Consider the following 25862-nt stretch of genomic DNA (forward strand, 5'->3'; position numbering starts at 1 on the left):
AGGTTGACTTTAGAGCAATCTATTTGTGAACACAGTTTCTAATTTTAAAGAAGAAGCGCTTATAAGCAACGGCCAATTTTGGCAATAAATGTATTTTCTATAACTCTATAGCTTATAATAATTAACTATGTAATTATCCTATATAATAATCTATGGAATCCTCTTATACTTCAAATTGATTCTTACTATCCTCTATTTCGTTGGTAATCATGATTAACTATAATGAAACCCTATTATTAAGAATTGTTACTCCTACAAACCTAATAGAACATATTTTGTATTCTTTTGATCTTCAACCATGCATATACAAAGATATGATAATCCTCCACATAGTCTATCAGAACTTAAAACAATAAGGACGCCTGTTACAGTTAATTTATTGTATGCATATGTATTATTACGTTTAAATTGCCAAGGCAGTTGTCTGACAGTTACACTTGGTAAGGTTCACGATTGCCAGTTATTGTCATTCAAACTAACCATCTGCTAAATAAACTCTAAGAGTAAAAACAAATGTTAAAGCGCATCAATTGAATGTAATCTGACGTTTGAATAGAAAGTACACAAATAATATGACAACGTTTATTAAAAGTAATATGACAAATAATATTGAACAGCATTCAAACATTTGGTTTGCTATAAACAGCTTTAAATTTATGTCAACAAAGTTATATTATCTTATAAAATAGAACAGATGCATTAGCTAAACATCAGATAGTATATATTGATATCCCAGATGTTCGTTAGTTTACCTTCTGATATAATTTAAACATCTATGGTCTACGTAGTTTACTTTAGAATTAACATGCCAAGTATTCCACTCGGTATATTGTGTACAATTAAAACATGTCGTTTTCACGGTAGAATAACGCCATACAGGACGTAAATTAATATCCGTTACGTAAATGTCATTACATTTACATAATTAAAGCTAAAATCAGGACACATAACCTATACATATAGCATAATAATAACTTTTACATAACAACTTTATACATACTCAATATCATGAATCCTTAAAAAGTGTACTCATATACCGGCACGTGTCGGTATGTAATGCTATTTCAGGTACATTACCCAAGATAGAGCCTGGACACAAGAACCAAGGACTTAACTGATCCACTCTCATAGGCGTAGGAGGCGGGGCTGTGGGGCTGAAGCCCCCCACTCCCCCAACCAAATTTTTTGTGAAAATTTGGGCAATATGCTGAGAATTTTTCGGGCACCTAATGAAAGAAAAATAATTTGGAATGTTGTGTTTTTCAATGGTTAAACTGATATGATTATTATCATCATTATTGTAACGTCTTCCCCAATAATTATAACCAATTTGGAAGGGTAATAACACGACAAATAATTGTATGTTATTTGTATGCGATGTAATAACCGTTGCATGCCAATATGATATGCACCTTAATATGTTTCACGCTCGCGGAGCTCGCGAAAAAAAATGGTAATATTTTTCGGGCAAGTCGTTACAACCCCCCCCCCTCAAATCAAAATGGGCTCCTACGCCTATGTCTCATGTACCCCCAGTCTCTATACATCGAGACTGTGGTTCTATAATTCCTTTTCTTTAGGGATTTAATAGTCTCTTACGCGTCATAATTTGTTACAACTTATATGTCAAAATCGTATGTCAAATTCTTAAAGATCTCGAGTTCAGTCAGTCGACAGGAATTTTGTGGTTTCTGTACATGAATGATGGTTTAGTACCGCCTACGATGTCCAACATGGCTCATATGGCTATGCACGTTTTCCATCTGACACACACAATATGCATACACAGTGTCTGAGTGATAGGCCGACAACACGTTCGTACGTATTCTGTTGTATAGCTGTATAGCAGGACAGAAAATGGTAAGTTTGAACCTTTTCATTTTTATTTGAAGGCTTATTTGGGTTGTAGACCTTAGATGTAGTATGTGCAGTTCGCCAGCGGGCGAACAGAGTGCCATGGTGTTGGTGCACGCGTTTAGAATCGCCCGGCCCCGACCGTCTGGATAGCTATTAATAATTAGGCCTGAATCACTGTATTCAGCTTCCATTGTCACGGGGGCAACTATAGTGCAAAGGGTCATTTACCGAAATGTAATACATCTCAGTCACGAAATATTGGTCTACTCGACATGAATTTAGAGGGCAGTCGTGGGGAGGGAAGAAGGGGGGGGGTAGTAGATGCATGGTCGAGTAAGTTGAGTGCGTGAACTTAGTATGCACAAAATTAAGTTAACAAACTGAGAAGGTAACGTCCATAGGCCTATTGTAGAAAATAAAAATAATAATGAACAGGCAGACAGAATTCTCGCCAGCCCGTTTTAACCAAACGGTGCGCCAGTTTTTTCACTGTTTATAGTGGCCGAATGTGTTGTGCTGTGTGGAATAATCAAAATATGTGTCAGGTTGTTTCAAGTCGGTGGAAAAGAACCTAGAGATCCCGCAATTAGCATGAGCCATAAACACAGCAAGAAAGAAATTATAATCTTTCAAAATATTTCTGTGTTGTTTATTTAAAGATTGATTCCTAATACATGGAAAACTAAAGTCAGATAATTGTCATATTTTCTGCATCGCTTCATACGTTAAAGAAGTATAATTTTACATTCCTTCTTTAATTTGCTAATCAGAGTCCCGATATGGGTTTCTGATGGCAGGGGGGGGGGGTGGAGGAACAGCCTTAGTCCAAGACAAACATTGTCAAAACTCACCAACTTTACATGTTTGAAAAGGTCTATTTGAAAATCATGGCCACGAAAATTAATCCTCATAACAACTGGATGATAATTATATAATAAACTATATAACGGTTAAGACATGTCAATGTACCGAATTAATGTTCCTATCAACAGGGAATCAGCTTACATGATTGTGCTAACTTATGTTATATCAAAACATACAATGTTGTTTATGTGAACTGCGTTACTCGTAACTACAGCGTTATAACCAAACAAACGTTGTGACGCATATGATAATAATTCATGATAAATATCAAAGTTTTGTCAAAACTTCAGTTAAATACTTATTTGAGACCATTATCGTGAAGCACTATGCTTTGGGATAGGCTACTAAGAAGGTATCATAAAGCCATATTTCCGCTAAATTCTTGCTGGTTTTAACTAGCTAAAGGTTTCCATAAAACCTGTTATAAGGCGTAATTTCATTTATTTATCTTGTTTGCACTGTTCTCTGTATTAGTATATATTTATCTTGACAGCATTGTTCTGTGTACTATATATATATATATATATATATATATATATATATATATATATATATATATATATATATATATATATATATATATATATATATATATATATATATATATATATATATATATATATATATATATATATGTTGATACTAGATGAGACTAGTGGAACACTAGTAGTTGTAACTCGGAGTTTCACGCGTTATAGCGTATATATATATATATATATATATATATATATATATATATATATACATATACTCTTGACTGCATGTCTCTGTATTATTATCTGGCAATGACGTATTGCTAACTAAATAAATGTTTACAAATCGTTGATTGTATAAGATATTTCTGTTTGAGAAACTTTGATTTACAATCAAATAAGGTCAAAGAGTTAAGTATGGTACAACAAATGTTTAAACCTTGTTTGACTTTGGGGAGACTCCTTAGCGATCTATTTAGTTTACGTGGTATATAATATAGCCAATGCACTTAGAAAACTGCGGTACGTCTGTAACCATTGTCTGTAACTTTATTTACAAAAAGACGAAAATATCCTACAACATCCTTCTTACGTTGTGTAACGTTACAAAGCCGGTAATACATTTCATTCCCGACATATCTGTGGATCGCGACCAGTTCCCCATAAGGACGTTCATTTTAATAAATTTTGATATAAGATACTCCTCTTGAACTTTTCTGAAAGTGGGTAAGTAAATTATTATTTTAGTACTAACTTTTTTGTTTTTATCCCCTTGTTCACATCGCCAAACTAGTTTAGCAGCATAGACGTTTTATGATACTCACCAAATCCGTGTAACTTTTAGCTCATGCGGTCAAACATCAATAAATAATATCATGGGAAGTTGTCATATTTACCATGTGGGCTTCATCTTTTGCGAGAAGCAGGTTCTATCATTTATTTGTTCTTAGTTGTTAGTTCATTAAGTCTTAAAGTGTTAATTGTTGATATTATGGGAATATTTGTAGCTTCCAGTGAACACATGTGCTTCTAATCTCGTGAGCTTAATCGCGTTTTATCGTATCGCTTACTATTGGTATGTATAGTATTCTTTACATATTCACTATCATCTTTACTCTAATGATTGTCTCCTGTAGCCTTTGCTACAGCTCAGATGTGCAAGTATATTCTATCAACGTAAAGATTGACAGTGAATAAAAACCAATTTTCTTTGATATGGCAGCTTTTAGATAAATCTAGTTGATGTGTTTTTATATATGTCATCACTTATTGAAGTTTGATCAAATGGTTTGTATTTCATTCATATAGATCATGACGGAGTACGTTGTCTTGGTCTCACTTCAAGTTTGTACTATACTTATGTACTATATGTATAGGCCTAGTTTATAGGCTATATAATATATACTATAGTAATAGTACAGTAGCAATACAACACGCAATTTTCAATGCACAATTTGCAATTTGCAGTAGTATTGGTTTCATGAAATTGACGTATCATTCATTCCTATTCCGTAATTCTTTTCATTTTATTTAGATAGATAAACGATAGAAAACGTCAAGGGGACGCAACGAGATTGACAAGGCAAGCAAGCGGTACTTCTATAGAAGGAATCCTATAGAAGAAATTTCTATAGAAGAAAGTCATATTTTGGGGAAATTAGTAAGTATAGTCGTGTGAACATAATAATAGTAAGGCAATTTTCTGAAAAGGTTACATCAGTTTTCATTGAATGACATCATCATTTTCTGCAAGCCTGTTATACGTCGTTGTTTAATTATTTATCTTGACTGATCTGTTCTTTGTATTATTATATGCATATGGCGTTTTGCTAAATAAATCAATGTTTACGAATCGTTGATTGTATAAGATATCTCTGTTTGAGAAACTTTGATTTACAATCAAAGGTCAAAGAGTAAAAAACAAATATTTAATCTGTGTTTCACTTTGAGACTCCTTAGCGATCTATTTAGCCTACGTGGTATTTGGTATATTCAATGCACTTAGATAGAAAACTGTGGTACGTCTGACTGTAACTTTATTTACAAAAAGACGACAATATCCAACTACATCCTTCTTACGTTTTGTAACGTTAAAAAATCGGTATCCATTTCATTCCTGACCTATCTGTGGATCGCTACCAGTTCCACATTAAGGACTCTAGTGAATAACTTTGATATAAGATAATCCTCTTGAACAGTTCTGAAAGTGGGTAAAGTATGCCCAAATGAACGAGCCATGAAATACAGAATAGAATACGATTTAGGAAATTTACAATTTTGTATCCATCGTTTCAGAAACAACTCTGCCTAAACACTCTTGATAAATAATATAAACCTATTCAAATTGTAAAGTCTACATCGTTGAAAGAAGCTCTGAAACCTATTATTTCTGAGATTAATGCCTTCTATTACCTATGGGAGGGGTGGGAGTTTATTATGTCAACTTCTATTTAACCGGTAATATGAGGTTCGCAATGGGAATTACATGAAGTTAGTCTACGTATAGTTGTGTTTTGTGTGTATGCCCGTCTTCACAAGATCTGACACTTCTAAGCTGTTGTCCATGGATGATGTTGGGAAGTGGGTCAGGGTATTGAAAAGAACAAAAGAGTATGGACAAACTTTAAAAAACAAAAACTGTTCGTGTGTGTTACCTCCCTTGTTTGATGGTATATCTATCTCACATGTTGCCCCAGATGTACTCTATCTAGTTTTAAAAATCAGTGGTCAATTAATTAATCAGTTGATAAAAGAACTCAGTCTGATGAAATTAGACAAGGTTTCAAAGAATACAAAGGAGCATCTAAGCACGTCAGTTGCAAGAACATGACAAAGTATATAACATTAAGTAAAAGAAGCCTATTGATTTTGGTGGAGGTCAAAAGTCATTTATGAAAACGGGGGGGGGGTAATGGTCATATTGGGTATATGTGTTCATATTCAGGAATTGGCAGCCCCAAAACAGCCAGGTTAAAGCTTGTTATAAGTGTGAATGAATAAAACATTAAAGATAAACTAACATACTTCTACTGACATTTCGCTTCCTGCATCCCTTCCCCCAAATATAATGCAAAGCCACGTAGGTGAGTGGCGTCTGTAGCCCCATTCTACTTCTAACTAAAAGCGCCAACTAGGTGGTAAATTTTACTTTCAAATATATCGATCTTATTGAACAAAATCCGTAATTTGAACTAAGATGAGGTTCCATGAACTCATTAAGTTTTTATCTCTATGCTTCAGTTCGTCCAGTTATGCGATTTTCTCGGTGCAAAAGCAAAGTTAATCCGAGTAAAAATATCTCGCTATAAGAAAGAAGAATTAATATATATAATATCATTTAGAAATATTCTCATTGTCAGTGAGGTTTCTATTTCTTTAATGTTTGTTCTTCTACCGAAATTAATGGACGAAATCATTGCCTTTCACATTAATACGTCATACGATACTTTGTAATCTCTTTACAGATGTTATTCTAGCTGACACCATTTTGTGTTTCATCGAATCGATATGAAGCTGAGAGGGTTACGCCTCTTGGTCACTCTTATTATTGTTTTCACCAGTAAGTGAGGCCTGTCGATTTTTTTTCATTTTCCCTTGATTATTTTTCATCTTTTATTGGGGGGAGGGGGGCTAGAAGGGGTGGACAATTCCTGCCTTTTTGCACCTCAGTTATTTGTTGCTTCATGTTTTCATTTATTAACCAGTAATTTTTGGGGATTTTGTTTTGTACACTAACAATTTAAAATAATATTTTCTTATTAGGTTCTCACGTTTGATGTCCTGTTTATAAATATGTATATTTATACTGGAAATAAATAAATGAAAAGGAAAGAACTGTGTTCATTTCAGATATTTGTTGTGCGTCTTCTATCTGTAATGAAACTCAAGAAGCTACACTCTTTACGACATTTGAAGTTGAGTGTTCATTGCTAAACCATAATTGGACATCCGTCGTGTACCGGAGTGAGAGTAATGACTTAATACGTTACCAGAAAGGTATGGTATTACATTGTATGAAAGAGTACCTTCAAGTGTTATAAATTATTGAAATATATCAAAATTATATAATTACTGAATTATTCACGTGATTAGAGGAATATATAACGAGGCAATGAGGATGATAGTTGCAGTACTGTCCACTTTCACACACAAACATACTACAGACATCACACACACATTTGTTTTCTTTTCACATCAAATTACACATTAATTTGTAATATACGTTTCTGTAATCACAGTGATGCCATCATGCAAAAGATGTTAACTTTTCGAAATCATGTGTTTCATTGAGGTATCAACTAAAGAGTTATCTAACTTCCAAGTACCATGATTGATGTTATTGCCAATTTTGTTTTGTACATTTTGATTTTCTTTCTTACTTTGTTCTGTTATTTTCTTTCTTTGTCTTTAGGGTTACTACCTTTGATAAGCATTTTATGTTTTTTCTAGTATCCATACCATTAATGCACTGTTTTTGTATGCGTATGTATATGCGAAATGTATCAACTGAACTGAACTAATGTCTGAGTAAATATTGTATCTTGCAGATAAATGTGGAAATCCTACCGGTCAAATCATTGGACCAAGAGATAAGGATGGAACGTTACACATCACCAATACAGGTGTACTGGTTTTTAACAACATTACTATGAATGATAGCGCAAACTACCAACTGGTGTACATTGACTGTGCCGGGGGAACATATGACCAATACACAGATAACTTCAACATCTCAGGTGGGCTTTTATTTACCTATCTGACTTGGATGCATCTCAGCAATATCCACCAAAAAAAGCTAAGGCTTTTAAGAAAATACGATACTTTTTACGAAAAAGTCGCCCAGAAAAGAACCTGGGCACGAAAACCAAACTACCGTACCACTGATCCGCTCTCAACCCCAGTCCCTTGCATCAGGACTGTGACTGTGTGATCATCGTCTGGTGTGCATCACCATTCCCCTCGAAAGGGAACAGATACTACACATGATCTCAGCCAAAAGGCCGAGAAACTACTATATCTATGGTTTAGTCATTCTGACATGTGTTAAATCAGGCTGTTACATTTATGGACTGCTGTGTTATTATATGTTATACAGTTTCCATTGCCGCTTGGCATTCTGTGCATAAAAACCCAGGTAACACATTTATCATCTGACATGTGGAAACCAAGATAGTGGAGTTTCATAAAGTAGATCGCCAAATAATTATTTCGATGTACTGCGTTTGGACAAGTTTAGAAGGATATTGTAAGTTTGATGGGAAGTTGTACAGCTAATTCCCGGTTAGGTAAAAACTCAGAGATAAATCGGAACTAAAATGCATTTCCGTGAACAAGAGAATACATACACTTCATATATCTGCTTTCACAATAAGAATATTTCCTGTGTGTGAGCATAAAGGCAATTAACATGTGTATTTGTAAGCAAGAACTATGAATATGCATGTAATCTTTTTTTTCAATTTTCAGTTCACAACATAGAGGAACCAACCAATGCACCGTCTGAGAGCAGTACAACTTCATCACAACCCAATACATCAGGTAACAAATAGTCATTGCAATTCAATAATCTTTATCAAGCACAACAACAAAATATACGACTTCCCCATTTCTGATTGTCTTTCATTGTTATATTTATGCATGGGTGTTCCTGTTAATGTCATATCATCGATTTAGCTCATTAACATTTTCCAAATCCCGATTTCGGTGATGATTGACATGTGAACAAACATCACAATCATCATGATGATGATCATTATTATGACCATTTTGGTAGTGGTGGGCTGGGCGGAGGGAAGGAAGGGGTGTGGGTGCAGAGTGGAGAAATCACCTGATAATTTACAATGCATATGTTTGACTTACGGTATACCGAAATTGCTTTCAGAGAATATTTTCACATTTCTACTTTAATCAATAAATTGTGTTAATACTTTAAGTATCATTTTCGTCGTCTATTGTCTTTACATGTAGGGGTACTTGTGTGATTTGCATAATTGTAGGTTTTATTGTCGCCATTGTCCCGTGCCTCGTAATCGGAATCTTCATGTGAAACAAAAAGAAACAACAGGGGCCCATCCATTTGAAAATGTGCCATAGCAGTTTCCCTTCCTCTGGCATTTTAATTGGCTCTCGTGGTAGAAAGCTGGACATTTGAGCTGAGAAAGAAACTTTTTAATATGTATTCTTAAATGTTAAGAAACATAAATAGACAATTATGTAGCCATTCCCTCAGAAATGCATTTTGCATAGAATTTGTTACGATTTGATTGTACCTTGCTTGATCGTAATGGTCTACCTTTTCTGATATGGGATAATGAAATTTAGGTGAAAAGTTCAAGGGATTCCAATAAACATTGCACTCAATTATTGAGATAAATATACTTCTGCTGATTTGACCAAACGGTTAATAATTCGATAATTTTTAGAAATCTAATAATTGTAAATGAGTAAATCTATTCTCTTGATAGAGAGATATCAAAACAATATTTACAAATAATACATGATTTGTTCAGACCACTGCAAAGTAACAATTTATGTAAAATGCAAGTCTTTGAAATGTACTTTGTAATCTCTTCTTCTTAATCATTCCGTGTATATTTTCTCTTTTCTTTTCTAAAGAATATAAGTGAAATGAATCACTTTGTCCATTAACTCAAACAAAGATGATTTAAAGCACCAAATTTTATCAAACATGTGACAAAATTACACCCCCCCCCCACCCTCCTTCCCTTTAAACTCCCTGATTGTACTAGTTTCGCTACAACAGCTGTTTCAGCTCTCCTTATAATCCCTTACCCAACACGAATAACTATTAAGTATTCGCTAAGTATTCGCTAAGTATTCGAATAGCTATATAGTTGGTATTTCAAAAATTTAAGCATTCAGACTTTAGAATAACTAATTGAATACTTAAAATAACTATTCCAATAGGTATTCGAATACTTCTTTCCTTCGAATGCTTAGAGAATGCTAAATATAGCTATTCCAATAAGTATTCGAACACCTATTTCATTGAATGCCTATTCGAATACTTATTTCCTTTTGTAAGATGGTCAGCTCTTACATAAGTTTTGTTTTGTACCATAGTTTTACTTGTTTATTAGGTGCAGTGAGCACTGAACAGAGGGGCTATACATTTGTACAGTATATTGTATGTTGTCTTGTGGATTAAAACCTCTACACTTCTACCTCTTCTAGGTTGCTAGGCAACTATCTTGTTCTTCCTGGAAATTAGCTCTCACAGGAAATGGGGTCTGTGTGTGTATATTTTAGTAACAAAGGGAGTTTTGTGAGGGGTATAAGGAGTTAGGCAGTTGGCTATAAGTATCTGAGCAAGGCAGTTGCAAAAGAAGAGAAAGATAGTTTTAATGGCTGGATAGTTTGTTTTAAACCTTAATTTACATAGTTCAAGTTACTGTAGTCCTTATCATTTTATGGAAGTTGTGATATTCAACTGACAGTCTGGGACACTATTTTATTATAAAGGATATTATTTTACAATAAAGTATATTCCGCGACACCATTTCTTATAAAGGACATTATTTTACTACAGAGGATATTGACATTATTTTACTGAAGGATACCCTGCGACACCATTGCTTATAAATTGAAGGATAATACTTTGTTGGGATCGGACATTCATAATACCATTTATTGTGTTCAACTATTTCTGATGTTGTGGAATATCTGATGTCGTGGAAGATATGTCGTAGGATACTTGATGTAACCAGCAGGCCAACTCACCAGAACAGACATTTAAATTAAGTGTATTTACTTTAACATTTGGGTGTGACCTCAAGACTGTAAGTTATTTTATTTAATTCTTTGACTGGGCCCAGATCAGCTGAATATTGTTTGTTATTCATAATTATAATTTCTTTTGATCCAATCCGGTTGAGTTTTCCAGTTTTGATGTATCTGCTCTGTGTTTGGTCTTCCCACCAAACCCAGAGTTCTCTGATCAAGAACAAACATTTATTTTCAGTGGCTAACACCCTTACACTTTGAACAGCGCAAAAATATTTGAAATATACCACGGAGGATTTAAAAGCTGAAGCGTTTCCAAATTTTCATCGATCATATTCATAAGGCCTACTGTTTTAGTATTCTGTGCTTAATACTCCATATCAAATAGATATTTATTCCTTGTGAATGTTATTCAACTTTTAATAGCAGATTTAATCAAGAAGCTAGGACAACAAGCTGGCCAAATTCCTAACTCTCCTTACTTGGAACTAATTAGCATACAAGTATTCAATAAGTATTCAAGTAAGTATTCAGAAACCTGTTAAGGCTTCATAACATAACTAATTAGCATACAAGTATTCGAATACTAGCGAATAAGTATTCGAATAACTATAAGTATTCGTCAGAGCCGAATTATTTAAATGAGCGAATACTTATATGTAAATGAGCTAAGTATTCAAATAGCTATTCCAAAAGCTATTCGAATACCTATTTGAATACCTAACAGGTATTCGAATACTTAACTCATTTACATAATTCGGCTCTGACGAAGGCTTATAGTTATTCGTATTAGTATTCGAATACTTATTTTGTACTGTGTGTTATATGGTAGATTTTCTGAATACTTAGGAAATCCTTGAATACTTATCGAATACTTATCGAATATATTCGTGTTAGGTAAGGGATGTTGTTACCATTCTGCAGTGCAACTATATACTTTGCCCTTAATATTTGAAAACAAATATGACTCCTCCTCCAGATTAGTTTTCATCTTGATATCACCGATAGAACAGTAGATTCATATCATATGTTACAAATATCTTTGTTTACTTTGTTTTTTGACATGACCTATGGTTAATTCAGGTCACGTTATTGAAACAGTTTTCTTCACATAAAATGCAAGAAAAGTATAAGAATTTAAAATCCACTTCCCTGAATATTTAGAAGGTATAGATGTAACACCTGACTGGCTAACACACCTCCCTTAAACATCTCACTAAAGACAAACCATGAAAAATATTAACAAATAGAACGAACCTGTTGATGAAGGAAAAACATTTTGCAATGTTAACGCATTGATTATTGTGAAGCTTTTAGATATGGTCGCAATACCACTGTTTACTGATTGCGTGATCTGCTATGCGACTCGCTTCGTTTATATCCCAGGGTCACACCGTGACCTTTTACATCCCCATTTGCGCGTGTTATTATTCGAACTGGTATATTAGGATACAAACGTTAAACTCGTAGAGTTGTTGATTGGTCGAACCTTGGGCAAAAACTTTCCACTAACTCGAAATATACATAATAAGGCCTATATGTTCATATTAGAATTAGAACAACATACTGTTTGCAATTATAGGTAGTACTTCCGCGAACTTTTGTAAAAATTCGAGTAACTCCCTGTATACAGTTCAGTTGGGCTGTCCATAATTGTAAACAACTGTCAACTTGAAAGCACCCCTTGCTGCCTTAGAAACAGTTTCACCCGGATCATCCAGAGTTCAAAATGATCATATCTTCTCAACTCTTGGGGACCTTTAAGCTAATTCTCTGTGTCCATAGTGTTTCATTTTCAGCCCCTGGACCCCACCATGGGCCATATAGTCCATGGGTCTTATTGGGTCCATGGAACCCACGCGATGATACTCGCTCTCGTCAATAAAACTCCAATGGTCATCTTGCTGACTCGATTCCAAGATAATCAACAATAAAGTAGAGTTTCACCAATTAGGAGGTTGACTTTAGTTCAATCTATTTGTGAACACAATTTCTAATTTTGAAGAAGTAGCGCTTATAAGCAACTGCCAATTTTGGCAATAAATATATTTTCTATAAATCTATAGCTTACAATGATTAACTATGTAATTAGCCTATTGAATAATCTATGGAATACTCTAATACTTCAAATTGATTCGTACTCCTCTTTTTCGTTGGTAATCATGATTAACTATAAAGAAACCCTATTATTAAGAATTGTTAATCCTATACAAACCTAATAGAACATATGGTATAATCTTTTGATCTTCAACCATGCATATACAAAGATATGATAATACTCCACATAGTCTATCAGAACTAAAACCAATACGGACACCTGTTACAGTTAATTTATTGTATGCATATGTATTATTACGTTTAAATTGCCAAGGCAGTTGTCTGACAGTTAAACTTGGTAAGGTTTACGATTGCCAGTGATTGTCATGCAAACTAACCATCTGCTAAATAAACTCTAAGAGTAAAAACAAATGTTAAAGCGCATCAATTGAATGTAATCTGACGTTTGAATAGAAAGTACACAAACAATATGACAATGTTTATTAAAAGTAATATGACAAATGATATTGAATAGCATTCAGACATTTGGTTTCCTATAAACAGCTTTTAAATTTATGTCAACAAAGTTATATTATCTTATAAAATAAAACAGATGCATCAGCTAGAATCAGATAATATAAAATGATAACCCAGATGTTCGTTAGTATATCTTCTGATATAATTTAAACATATACCGTATGGTCTGCAAAGTTTACTTTAGAATTAACATGACAAGTAATTCTCTCTGCATATTGTGTACAATTAAAACATGTCGTTTTCACTGTAGAATACCGTCAGACAGGACGTAAATTAATATCCGTTACGCAAATGTCATTACATTATCGTAGTTAAAGCTAAACTAAGAAAACATATAACTTATACATAATATTAACTGTTTACATAACAACTTTATACATACTCAGTATCATGATTCCTTAAAAAGTGTATTCATACCGGCATGTGTCAGTCTGTAATATACTCCTTAAGAAAAATTACTCAAGATAATGCCTGGACATATGAAGGCCAAGGACCTAACAGATCTACTCTCATGCACCCCCACACTGTAAAAAAAATACCGTAAATTTTACGGTAAAAAGACTGGCAGCAATTCTGCCAACAAATGCCTGTTAAATTTACGGTAATTATTTCAATCACTGTAAAATTGTTTACAGTTTTTAACCGTAAAAGTTACATTTTACCATAAAATTATTTACAGTTTACTGTTTATTATTTACAGTGTACTGTAAACAATTTTACAATATTTGAAATGAACCCGTAAATGTAACAGGCATTTGTTGGCAGAATTGCTGCCAGTCTTTTTACTGTAAAATGCACCATAACTGTTTTTACTGTAAACTGATGGTTCAAATGAGTACATTATCATAATTTTTGTGTTTATTTGAACAATTTAGTTTATTTGAACAATACACTGAAGCATTCTGACATGTCACTGTACAAATACACCATTCTCTACAGTACATATACCAAAGCATCAATAGTGTAAAATGGATCAAACCTTTAGCAGAATATTGAAGCAAAAAGGGGGCAATAGAACAATAAAACATTTTGACATCCAAATGAATGAAGTTCAAACACGAAACAACGAATCTTTTAAGTAATTGGAAATTAAAGTTCATTGCTTAGAAGCTGTGTGTATTATAATCCTGCACTGCATTGGTGAAATGGAGGACTTTTGGATTAATAGAATGCCTTCTACTCTTCGCTGCTTGCGCCTTGTGGCCTCTGTCTGGGTTGATGGTGAACAGACATCTGAAAGTAACAGTAAAAGGTAACAGTAACAAACTACTTAAAAACCAAGAAACTGATTCAAGCCGTGCAAACTTCTATTGTCTTTGAATGGTTCCAACTTCTAATTCCCTGTATAAACTCCCGACTCACTTCTGCAAGCAAAGAGAGCAGTGCACTGGTGAAGAGATGAAACAAAAGCTTACACACCTAACACAATGTTTCATAAGGTCAAAAAGTTTTGTCTAAGAAACTCCAGGAGGCCTATGAAATTTGCTGCACAGCTCTATGCAATCAACCAATAGTTGACCTCATTTTGAAGATTAACAACCAGAATGCCAATTGGTTAAATGATTCCCTTGCCAGAATGTGAAGCAGCATTTACTTTGGAAACCAGATTTTGCGATATTCACCATTTGATCTTGTCTCCAGAACAACAGTATGGATCATCTTCTCACCTAGGGCAATCTAAATACTATCTAGTTGACGTATTCGACACACTTCCATTTCTTGAGCTGTCCTGACTAAGAGGTATTTAGACTTTGACCTCTGCTGACCTTAAATGTTGATTGACCTCACTGATGTAAGGTAGGGATCATGTACTCACCAATGACAATCTACATTACACTTTTTTTAACCAAGGTGTACTTCTAAAGATATATTTACAAGGTTTTCAAGACTGACCTCAAATGACATTTAACCTTCACAAAAAACAATTGGGATCATCTACTCTTCAAGTGCAACCTACATATCATGTGGGAAGCTTAACCAACTTTCAATTCTGAATATACAGTGTTTACAACTTTTGCAGACTTTGATCTCTGTAGATCTCAAATGACCTTTGACCTCCATAAAAAAGAATAGGATCATCTACTTAGTCCTAAGAGCAACCTAAAAACAAAATTAAACCAACTTTCTCTTTTTTAGATATCCTGTTTACAAGATTTTCAGACTCCTGTTGACCTGCATTGTGGTTTTGATGATGTTACATACATAATCTTATATGAATGTGACATACTGTAGGTATATCCGGATGAACTTCAATCTAAATAGTACAGCAAAAGGCATTGAGATGTGAGAAACAATATTGGAAATGGCAGCTGATAACGGAAATGGACACTTATAGTTTTCTTGTACTCAGCATGATACATCACATAATATATTGTGTGTTTTCAAAGTTGACCCCTGTTGACCTCAGCTTACTTTTGATCAATACCAGAGACAACATGGTTCTAAGGCTACCCAATGTGGTACACCTATATACCAAATATGAGATCAATCCAAGCTACGCTTCTTGAGATATGTTTACAAGTTTCCACAATTTGACCCCTTGTAACCCCAAATGACCTTTGATTTCCACCAAAAGTAATAGGATTCTTGTACTTAATGTGGTCCACCTACACACCAAATATGAGATATGCTTTCTTTTTAAGATATCGTGTTTACAAGCTGGGCGTCACAAATGCACTTACACATGCGCACACACACATACGCCATCACATATGCAAAGGTAACGATTATCATTGAAACCAAAAAGAATAGGGTTCTTGTACTCATTAAGAGCAATGCACATATATTGCCACATTAGAATTTCAAGCAATGTTTACTTTTTGAGTTATCATGTTTACAAGGAAGTGTCACATACACATGAACACACCATCACATAGATTCCTTTGTCTTTTAGCAAGAAATCAAAAGTGCAGAAATTAGGTGCAAGTGTAGAAAAAAAAGTAGGCCAAAATGCAAAAACAAGAAAATTTGCTACCCTTAGCTTTCTCTCTCATACGAAAAGTGTAGCACATGTTTTTTTGCCACTGTTTGGGCCAAATTAATGCTCTTTTGGTATTAATTCAAGAAATGTTAGAATCAGGTTTTAGACTTTTAGTGAGTAGATTTTATAGGCACTTGCAATTTTAGATGATTTGTAGTCATGTAAACATGGTTCACTGCCTTTTATAATTGGTCGTTTTAAAATTTTCATTCATGCAGCTTTCCTGGGTGATGCCTGTAGAGGCTCTTCAAACAAGTTTGTCAAACTTGGTCGATTTTGAGATACTGTGCTTTAAATTTGTCACATTTTGATATCTTTTTGACATCTACGAAGAACATAGGCCTATAGAACTTAAAGCAGTACATCCACATACTGTAGCAGATTAAAATCCTACTGACCACAAGTACTTAATGTAATTCATCCACATACCACATTTGATGTCTAAGATACCCATCATGAGACAGTCTTATAATAATCTGAACATGGACATATACTACAAAAGGGAAAAAGAATACCTCTGTATGAAGTCTATGGTTGCAGCCGTTCCTGCACTATACTGTATTCCAAAAATGTAAAATGATGCAAACAGCATCGCAAGTCCACCGATGAAACTAGCACAGTTGCTCACCACCTGCCCATCAATAGCCAGCATGTATCGTTCTGCAAGGAGTATGTCTCCTAGGATAAAAAAAAAAAATATGGAGATTTGGCATCAGAAGTAATTAGGTCAGTGTCACAACACCAGTAAAACTCTAAGCATTAGATATGTTTTTCTGGTATTTGAAAAGGCCTTAGTAACCAGATTTGCATATTTAATAATATTTTGCAAATTAATGAGTGAAATACAAGTCATGTTTTTAAAAATTGTGAAACTGTGTTTTTAAATTTTGAAACATTATGGCCACTGTAGCACATGCAGCATTTTCAGGTTTACTGTACTGTCCCTTTAAGCATCAAGCAAGAAGTTCATACTTGGAGAATAAAATAGTGGACTTCTGTAGCCCCCAGTCAAAATGAATCATTGTAATGATGTATGGAAGTAGGATTAAATATCTTTCCCTACACAGAAGACCTCACTCTGACTTGTCCTTTCATGGGTATTATTATACCAGGTTTGACCCATGAATTGCTTGCAGGAAATCAGTCCAGCCTTCGGTAACATTCGTCCTGCATTCACATTTTATACTGGCAATTAACACACCAAGTTTGGACCAAAACGCAAACAATAGCAACTCAGCTACATTTGGAATATTTTCAGCTTCACAATATTAAGCTATCATTTGTAAAAAAAAAAACCTTTGAACTCTGGGGACCTCAATTGAGCTTTCACCTGCATGAACCAGAGTGAAGACCCTGCATGTGGTTACTTGCTCTGAAGAAATCAGATAATCATGGCTCCCAGAGACCTCTTGCCAAAGTATGTTACAAAAGGCCCTAGAGATTCACTGCACTGATTTGGCAGCAGTGACATTTCAGAAAACCAGGCCAATGTAGCATTTTGGCCAGTATAGTGTCCCTTTCTTCTTTCTGCAGCATAGCGCACATTCTGCCACTTAAGCAAAACCAGCATTTTGGGGCCACTATAGTGTCCCAGTCAATAAAGCCCCAGTCAAATCAGATAAAACTTTCTTATCTGTGAAGAGAGACCTTGCTGGGAGTGAACCACTGAATTTCCTCATTTTAAGAACCTGACCTACAGTAATGTGAAACAATATGCTCAGTGCATTTGTTTTTTCTTTTATTTACTGAAATATCAAGAAGCATGTGACCATTAAGGTTCACCCTGAGCGCCAGTCTCTCCATGATAATAGTGAGAATTTGAGTATTAAAGCTGTCTTGAACTGTTATTCCAAATATTCTTCTTGTAACTTAATCATTGCCACCTGCTTCAAGAGCATTCACTTCAGTCATAACCTAGCTACAAGCACTATGTAGTTAAAAAACCTAGGAATTGCTTCGAAATTGTGTAAATAGTTTACTCATTAATAGACAAATCTAGCATGCAAACATGACCTCCCCTGACCCTCTGGTTCTGGAGAAGTCATTTTTTTTAGGTTTTCAAATTTTTACCTTTGCTGACCACACATTACTTTTGACCTCCAGAACAAACAATAAGGTGCCTGTACATATAATGGGGAAGCCACATGCCAAATATAGGATCTGCTGTCGTAACCAAGGTCGACATTGATACATACACACAAACACACATACTTATGCTAAATCTGGAAAAGAGGACTTTCAGCATAAAGAATAATGTAACATAAAGCAAGTAGGTACTGTATGTACTTACCACAAGATATTAAAACAGGTGTGGAGTCTGTGGAGGGCACCAACTGAAGCTTCCCCTCAGCATCAGCCTTTGTAGCTGTAGTCTGAAAATTTGAAGTCAACACATTTACAAATCAACTCCACCATTCCTTTGACATTCAGAAGTTTAACAGCAATTAATTCAAATCAATGTGTGGGGAATTTTTCATACAGTGTAGGTCACATATGTGAAAAGAATTCTGAATGATCCTTATTATAATGAAGTGATTGGAATAGTTGCAACATGTATCTGGAAACCCCATTAGTGGTATCAACTATGTACAATTCAATGCTCTTTAATATGCAAAGACAGTGGCCAGTGTGCCTATAGACATAGTAAACTGCAGTGACACCCATTGATCACACAACCTGATCACATTTTTAACATTTTGATCTTTGGAGGCATCCACATGCTAAGATTAAGATCTGTCAATGTTACAATTCTTGTATATGGGCCTATAACAAAAAACAATATAAACCAAGTACTTTCTAAGACATATATGTACCAAGTATGATGGTGATATATCATGTTTACAAGGTTTATAGAATGTGACTTCAGCTGACCTCATATTACCTTTGACCTCCACCACAAACAATTGAAGACAAGTACTAAGGGGATGCACATACCAAAATTGACATTCACTGAAGCTTTACACTTGAGTTAGTTCATTTGAAAGGTTTTTAGGAATCCTTTTTTAACCTTTTACCTCTCCAAAAAACAAAACTGGCCCAGATTTTACTAAATGGTATCTACCTATCAAGTTTGAAGTTCATGAAAGCTGTACAAGGTGAGATAACATGTTTAAACGGTTTTCAGATATTTACATAAGTTGAACTCAAATGACCTTTGACCTCTACTAAAACCACTGAAATACCACATCGATCTTCACTGAAGCTTTTATTCTTGAGGAAGCTTATTTACATGGTTGTCATATTTTGACCACTGCGGGCCCAGAGTGACCTATTACCTCCCCCCAAAAGCAATGCCATCTGAGAATTTACTAAGGGGCATCTAATTACCAAGTATGAACTTGATGCAAGGTGTACATGGTGGGATATGGTGTTTATGACCAAAGGCGGCTCGAACATTCACACACAAGCAGTCATGACTGCATAGATTCCTTTGTGAAGTTCTCACTTTATACGTAAATAGTATTCCTGCTGTTATTAGTTTCCCATGCAGGGGTTCTTAAAGATTTAAACTTACAAACTTATAAAATTTAAAGTATACCCTTTGGTAAATAACATGCATCTTTGGAAACTGTAACAGATTCCTAGTGAAAATGCAACATTACTTTTATCATGTACAGGTAGAATGTTCAGAAATTTGATGGTCCATTGCAAGTTCAGCTGTTAACATCAAAGCTATAACCCTCACAGAGAATGTCCATACATTTATGATCTTACCTATGATTGGCTGGTATTGTGTCGTGTAACCTTTCCTGCAATCTGCCAAGCAATCAACAGTTGCTTAATGCCAAAATTGCACTGAATGTTAAGGCAATGCACAGTATTCTTCTATTCTATTTTACAGGGTGCTAATATCCATCTATTTAATACACTGACCAGTAATACATCGGCTTTAGCAAATTAGAAGATTAGGTAGCCTGCAATTCACTTTAAAGAAATTTGCTGACATAAACTACTTTGAAGTAATATTACATGTTCATCTACCATAGGCACATGGTTTTATTGAGCAATTACGAAGGTGTTGTGGATCTGAACAATTAATTGGATTAAATGCTAAACATACTGTGCCATGATAAGAGCTCTTTACTTTCTTCAGGACATTTGTAATATTGTGATAGTTTTAAACACATGTGTCAAAGCTAATTGAAGCATAGTATTGCGCAGAGATGGGTTAGTATAATGAACAGCATTAAAACAATTTTAAAGTGTATTATTGCCAACTAACCTCCATTACTAAAAATACCCCATCATGTTTTTCGAAAAAATAATCCATGACCATGAGGATCAGTCCAGGATCATCAGGTGTTTCATTCCCAAGCACTCCTTCAGCTCTCTTGATGCTAGCGAGTGTAGGTAACAGCTCTTTCTTGGGAGTGAAAAAGAAGACGTGTTGGGGGCTTGAAAAACCTGGAGTTTGGAGGAGCAGAGTGGCTTACAGAATTGAATGAGAGGTTATCAAATATCGCCAGAGGTCCCAGGGAAACATCTGGCTAGCCTAGTACTAGCAGTAGTACTGTATAGGGCCTAGGCTACTTAAACTGACAGGTCTACTTAGGCCTCTTCTACTTCTAAGTTCTAGCTAGCCTAGGCCTAGGAGTCATTCTGCATCGCCGAGAGCATTTGCCTGGGTAAAGGAATTGCGAAGTAGCCTAACAGTAACAGTCAGTTTTTTTACTAAAATGCACGAAGTTGGTGACCACCATCATACTAATTCCTGGGTAGTGTTGGTCACAACTAACGTTTAGCTACGCCTATATTGAGTAGCGTAGGCTTAACGAAAACGTAGGCCTAGCTTAGGCCTACTGATTATTGTAACCATGGAGCTATAATAGCTCCATGGTGTAACCGACCTCTAACTCACTTGAAATGTCGTCCAAAACGTTGGCAATGTAGATTTTGTTTTACCACTCCTGATTTTTTTCTACTATGCCTTAGCTAGCTTTAAACTAAACTGATAACTGATACTGAATGTTTTATGTTACCGTTACATTAATGCTTAGGTTAGGCCTTTAGATTAACCTGTTCTACACGGTGATAGGCTACCGACATACGGGATTCAACAACAGTGCCATTACGACCAATTAAGCTGGGCCTAGACTTGTGGTGATTTAAGCAGTCTTTAAACGAATAGTCTTATGTTCACGTAAATAATATTGCCTATCTGAGTAGTTCTCGCAACAAATCATACACACAAAGCGACTCCAGAAAGCTGTTAAATTCTCACCTCTTCTCGCTTGCAAAAGTATTACTAGTAGCCCTTGTGGATCGTGTAATACATCAACGTGTACCATGTACAGTACAGTTCCCGATATCGACGTTACACATCTTGTTAGAGAAGAATGTGACACAGGTGTCAGACGATACTTGTTCACTTGATAGTCCAATGAAAAAGCGCACAGGGTCATACTGCAATGGGCATGCGCTAATCTGTACGCCGGGAGCGGCCATATGAAGCAATATACAGTTTCTACTGTTACGATCGCGAAGTTACAGTAGTAGCGCGCGCTAAAAATGGTCGAACTAACAGGCGCTTATTGTAATTGTCGGGAACAGCGTTTTGCTGTAACATTCTACAGTAAAATACTGTAAAAGTCGCCGTTATTTTTTACAGTGCAGTCCCTATACATCGAGACTGTGACTCTATCATTCCTGGGCACGAGAAACCAAGGACTAAACAGATCTACTCTCATGCACCCCCAGTCCCTATACATCGAGACTGTGACTCCATCATTCCCGGGCACGAGAAACCAAGGACTTAACAGATCTACTCTCATGCACCCCCGGTCCCTATACATCGAGACTGTGACTCTATCATTCCTGGGCACGAGAAACCAAGGACTAAATAGATCTACTCTCATGCACCCCCAGTCCCTATACATCGAGACTGTGACTCCATCATTCCCGGGCACGAGAAACCAAGGACTTAACAGATCTACTCTCATGCACCCCCAGTCCCTATACATCGAGACTGTGACTCTATCATTCCTGGGCACGAGAAACCAAGGACTTAACAGATCTACTCTCATGCACCCCCAGTCCCTAAACATCGAGACTGTGACTCTATCATTCCCGGGCACGAGAAACCAAGGACTTAACAGATCTACTCTCATGCACCCCCAGTCCCTATACATCGAGACTGTGACTCCATCATTCCTGGGCACGAGAAACCAAGGACTTAACAGATCTACTCTCATGCACCCCCAGTTCCTAAACATCGAGACTGTGACTCTATCATTCCTGGGCACGAGAAACCAAGGACTTAACAGATCTACTCTCATGCACCCCCAGTTCCTAAACATCGAGACTGTGACTCTATCATTCCCGGGCACGAGAAACCAAGGACTTAACAGATCTACTCTCATGCACCCCCAGTCCTTATACATCGAGACTGTGATTCTATAATTCCTTTTCTTTAGGGATTTAATAGTCTCGTACGAGATATTTTCCTCCTTCAGCTGAATTAACTATATCTCCCGACACTGTGTGTACTTGAGATAATAATAAGCACATTCACCCTCAATAGTACATGGCAAAACCAACAACAGTTTTAAGTTATGAGTATTAAACACATGTGCATTTATATAAAATGCAATATCCCTATCATTTTTCATGATAAATAGACACATTATTATGTGCAAAACCGAGCACCGAACATCTCAAACGAGAATATGATCCACTCTAAGTAGAAATGTTCCCATGAAAATGCAAATTTAACAGTCTCGCGATTGAAAAAACGATAACAAATAAAAGTGCATTGACCCAAGATTAAATTATTTCCGAAACATGTCATTATACCATCTTTACTACAATTACAATACGAGCAAGATTAAGTAGGCGAATTCAAAGATCATTCAGCTGTCTTCGGTATTCACGTCGCCCTACGACGCCCAAAACCCTGCTGTTACAGATGTTACAGATCAGGTAGTGAACTTTAATTAGCGATGAATATTCATGTATTGTTAATCAAGTCTTCCTGTATAATAAAACACGAAGCAACGTTATATCGGCAAAGAATGGCGTGTCAATACTACATCGACATTTCCCCCATTAATTAATTTACTGATACTTTATAACAGTGGGCATGCTTGAAAGTAAATTATTCGCTCTTTGCTGGTGGCAATTGTAGGTGAAATTAAAAAATACAAATTATTAGATAAATGAAATATCAATGAACGTGCAGTATTTTGTTTTAAAATACATTGTTGCTTATACAAAGAATTACATTTACCGATGTATTTGTAGTCTGAAGTTAGCAACTGATCAATGATAATGTGTCATGAAGCTATAGATGAAGGTCAAGTTAACACCGCATTATCATTACACTGATGTCTCAGTGCTATAATTGTTGTATCACAAATGATGAATTCTGATATTTTGATAATTACAAACGAAGCAGCCACTGTGGATGAAATGAGCCGTTACGTTTCCGTATTAACTTGTATTGTAAGTCAGCTGATTCACACAGAGATTACAGGGCCTATCTGAGTGTACCAATGTGATACACAGCAGACTATGAGCTCAGAGGATAAAACGATGGCGCTAGTAGTAAACTCCAATATGTCAAACAGTGCACGCTACATGATTGATTTTATAAGGGGCCCTAATTTTGTGGTTTTTAAGAAATTGTTTCGTAACCTTTCTATTTTTATTAATTTTAAAATTTGGTAGAGTCTGAACAGAGGTACACAAGTTGTGAAATATTAAAGATTAATAATTAGGTTCCAGCCTATTGGAGTATGTCCATATACAGCTTAAAGTACGTTTGGGAACATTTCGGTGGAAAGTTTTGCCGAAATATATAGGCATTTTCTGTTGCAAGTCAAACTAATACCTAACAGTTGTACTGGATCCTGCTTCCAGATGATGAGAACGAAAGGAGATTTCGAAAGAATGCAGGGACCGACTGGAGGGAATAGACTTGTCAAATTTATTTGTTCAACCAGGGGCAGTATGAAAGTCATTGTATGAAGGCTAGGCAAGTTACTCATTCGTTGTAGAATTCGTTGGTTCTTGTTGATGTTTAGACATAGAAGGAAAACAAGAATTCTAAGATAGCCTACATAGTCAAAAAAGATTAACGTGTATGTCTTATCTTAATGAGCCCTTATAAATAGCTTGTCGAGAATTCTAATTTTGTTTGTGATAAATAGGAAAATCTTGTCATTCAGCTTATCTTGTACATGGCTATATGCTTCATCCTTACATTCATATCGCAAATCAATGACTAAACGCTACGTATAATAGACAATTTTGCCTGTAAATTGTAACATCTCATGTAACTGCATGTAACATCTCATGTAACTGAATGTAACATCTCATGTAACTGAATGTAACATCTCATGTAACTGAATGTAACTGAATGTAACATCTCATGTAACTGAATGTAACATCTCATGTAAGTACATGTTACATCTCATGTAACTGAATGTAACATCTCATGTAACTGATTGTAACATCTCATGTAACTGAATGTAACATCTCATGTAACTGTATGTAACATCTCTTTTAACTGAAGTTACCTACATCTTGAAAATGTCCCATACTGACAGAGTTTCAACATGTCACAAATTCGAGTACAACACAGTTGCACGACGTATAAATACAATATATCATTGTTCTCGTACAGTTGCGCCGGTTTTTCTAATATCTAATCACATCGCAGAGCAGTCCAAACATCGACACCCCACACAATAGCTATGATTAAATCATGAAACATATATCTATGCTAGGCCTATATGATAAACAAATTCACGAGACTGCTTCATATGCGATAATGCTATATCTTTGATATAGTTTACGAAAGTTTGTGTTTATTTAATTACTCTAATTATGTCAATTGATGCTTAAACTTGATTAAATAGTTTGATGGACTGATCGAGGCTGAAAGCAAATGTATTTATTTCTCATGAACTTTAGCAGGTGTTGTATATATGTTTGCGAAGCTCAAAACGTGATCTAGGTAAATGTCGTATCCTCAGTACAATACAAATTTTCTTCTGTGGCAGTTACATGCATATCGGCGCGAATATATGATAATATATCAAAACACTAAAAAATATGTTACAATGTTAACTGTTTTTCATATTGTAGATCCGTGTAGGGTTCTAATTCTTGTTCATGCCTATGTTCTTGTCAACTACTTGATGGGATGAAACTAAATATGTATGTCTATAGTGTAAAGCATTCAATGGAACAGAAATACCGATGACACATCACGTCAGGTCATACAAAGCAGACAGTTCTGTGCACTTCACGCTAGTCTTCTAAAGTTCGTCTTACCCGTAACAGGGAGTTGCCATCTCAAACGGCAACTCCCTGTACTCAGCCCAAGGCAGTGTCTGGTACGATCGTGTATATGGATGAATCATCGCAGG

General features: G+C 35.5%; 2 protein-coding genes across 3 annotated transcripts; one reads left to right on the forward strand and one right to left on the reverse strand.

The window, feature by feature from the left end:
* The first annotated feature begins 3524 nt into the window (after window positions 1–3524).
* LOC139983111 (uncharacterized) lies at window positions 3525–25719 on the forward strand. Its single transcript, XM_071996472.1, has 7 exons — window positions 3525–3920; window positions 4729–4854; window positions 6659–6753; window positions 7044–7190; window positions 7742–7930; window positions 8661–8732; window positions 25579–25719. Exons 3-7 carry the CDS (start codon window positions 6702–6704, stop codon window positions 25638–25640), a joined length of 522 nt encoding a protein of 173 aa, XP_071852573.1. The 5' UTR covers window positions 3525–3920; window positions 4729–4854; window positions 6659–6701; the 3' UTR covers window positions 25641–25719.
* On the reverse strand, window positions 11972–22172 carry LOC139983107 (uncharacterized). 2 transcript variants are annotated; one of them, XM_071996467.1, is made up of 5 exons: window positions 21713–22172; window positions 20714–20895; window positions 18782–18863; window positions 17007–17169; window positions 11972–14744 (listed from the first exon to the last, which is right to left on the reverse strand). In XM_071996467.1, exons 1-5 carry the CDS (start codon window positions 21891–21893, stop codon window positions 14615–14617), a joined length of 738 nt encoding a protein of 245 aa, XP_071852568.1. In that variant the 5' UTR covers window positions 21894–22172; the 3' UTR covers window positions 11972–14614. The 2 variants fall into 2 exon arrangements, with proteins under 2 accessions (XP_071852568.1, XP_071852569.1); XM_071996468.1 differs by having other exon boundaries at window positions 20714–20850; window positions 21713–22170.
* Window positions 25720–25862: the final 143 nt, after the last annotated feature.

Source organism: Apostichopus japonicus, chromosome 16 (assembly GCF_037975245.1).
Source record: "Apostichopus japonicus isolate 1M-3 chromosome 16, ASM3797524v1, whole genome shotgun sequence".
Lineage (NCBI taxonomy): Eukaryota > Metazoa > Echinodermata > Holothuroidea > Aspidochirotida > Stichopodidae > Apostichopus > Apostichopus japonicus.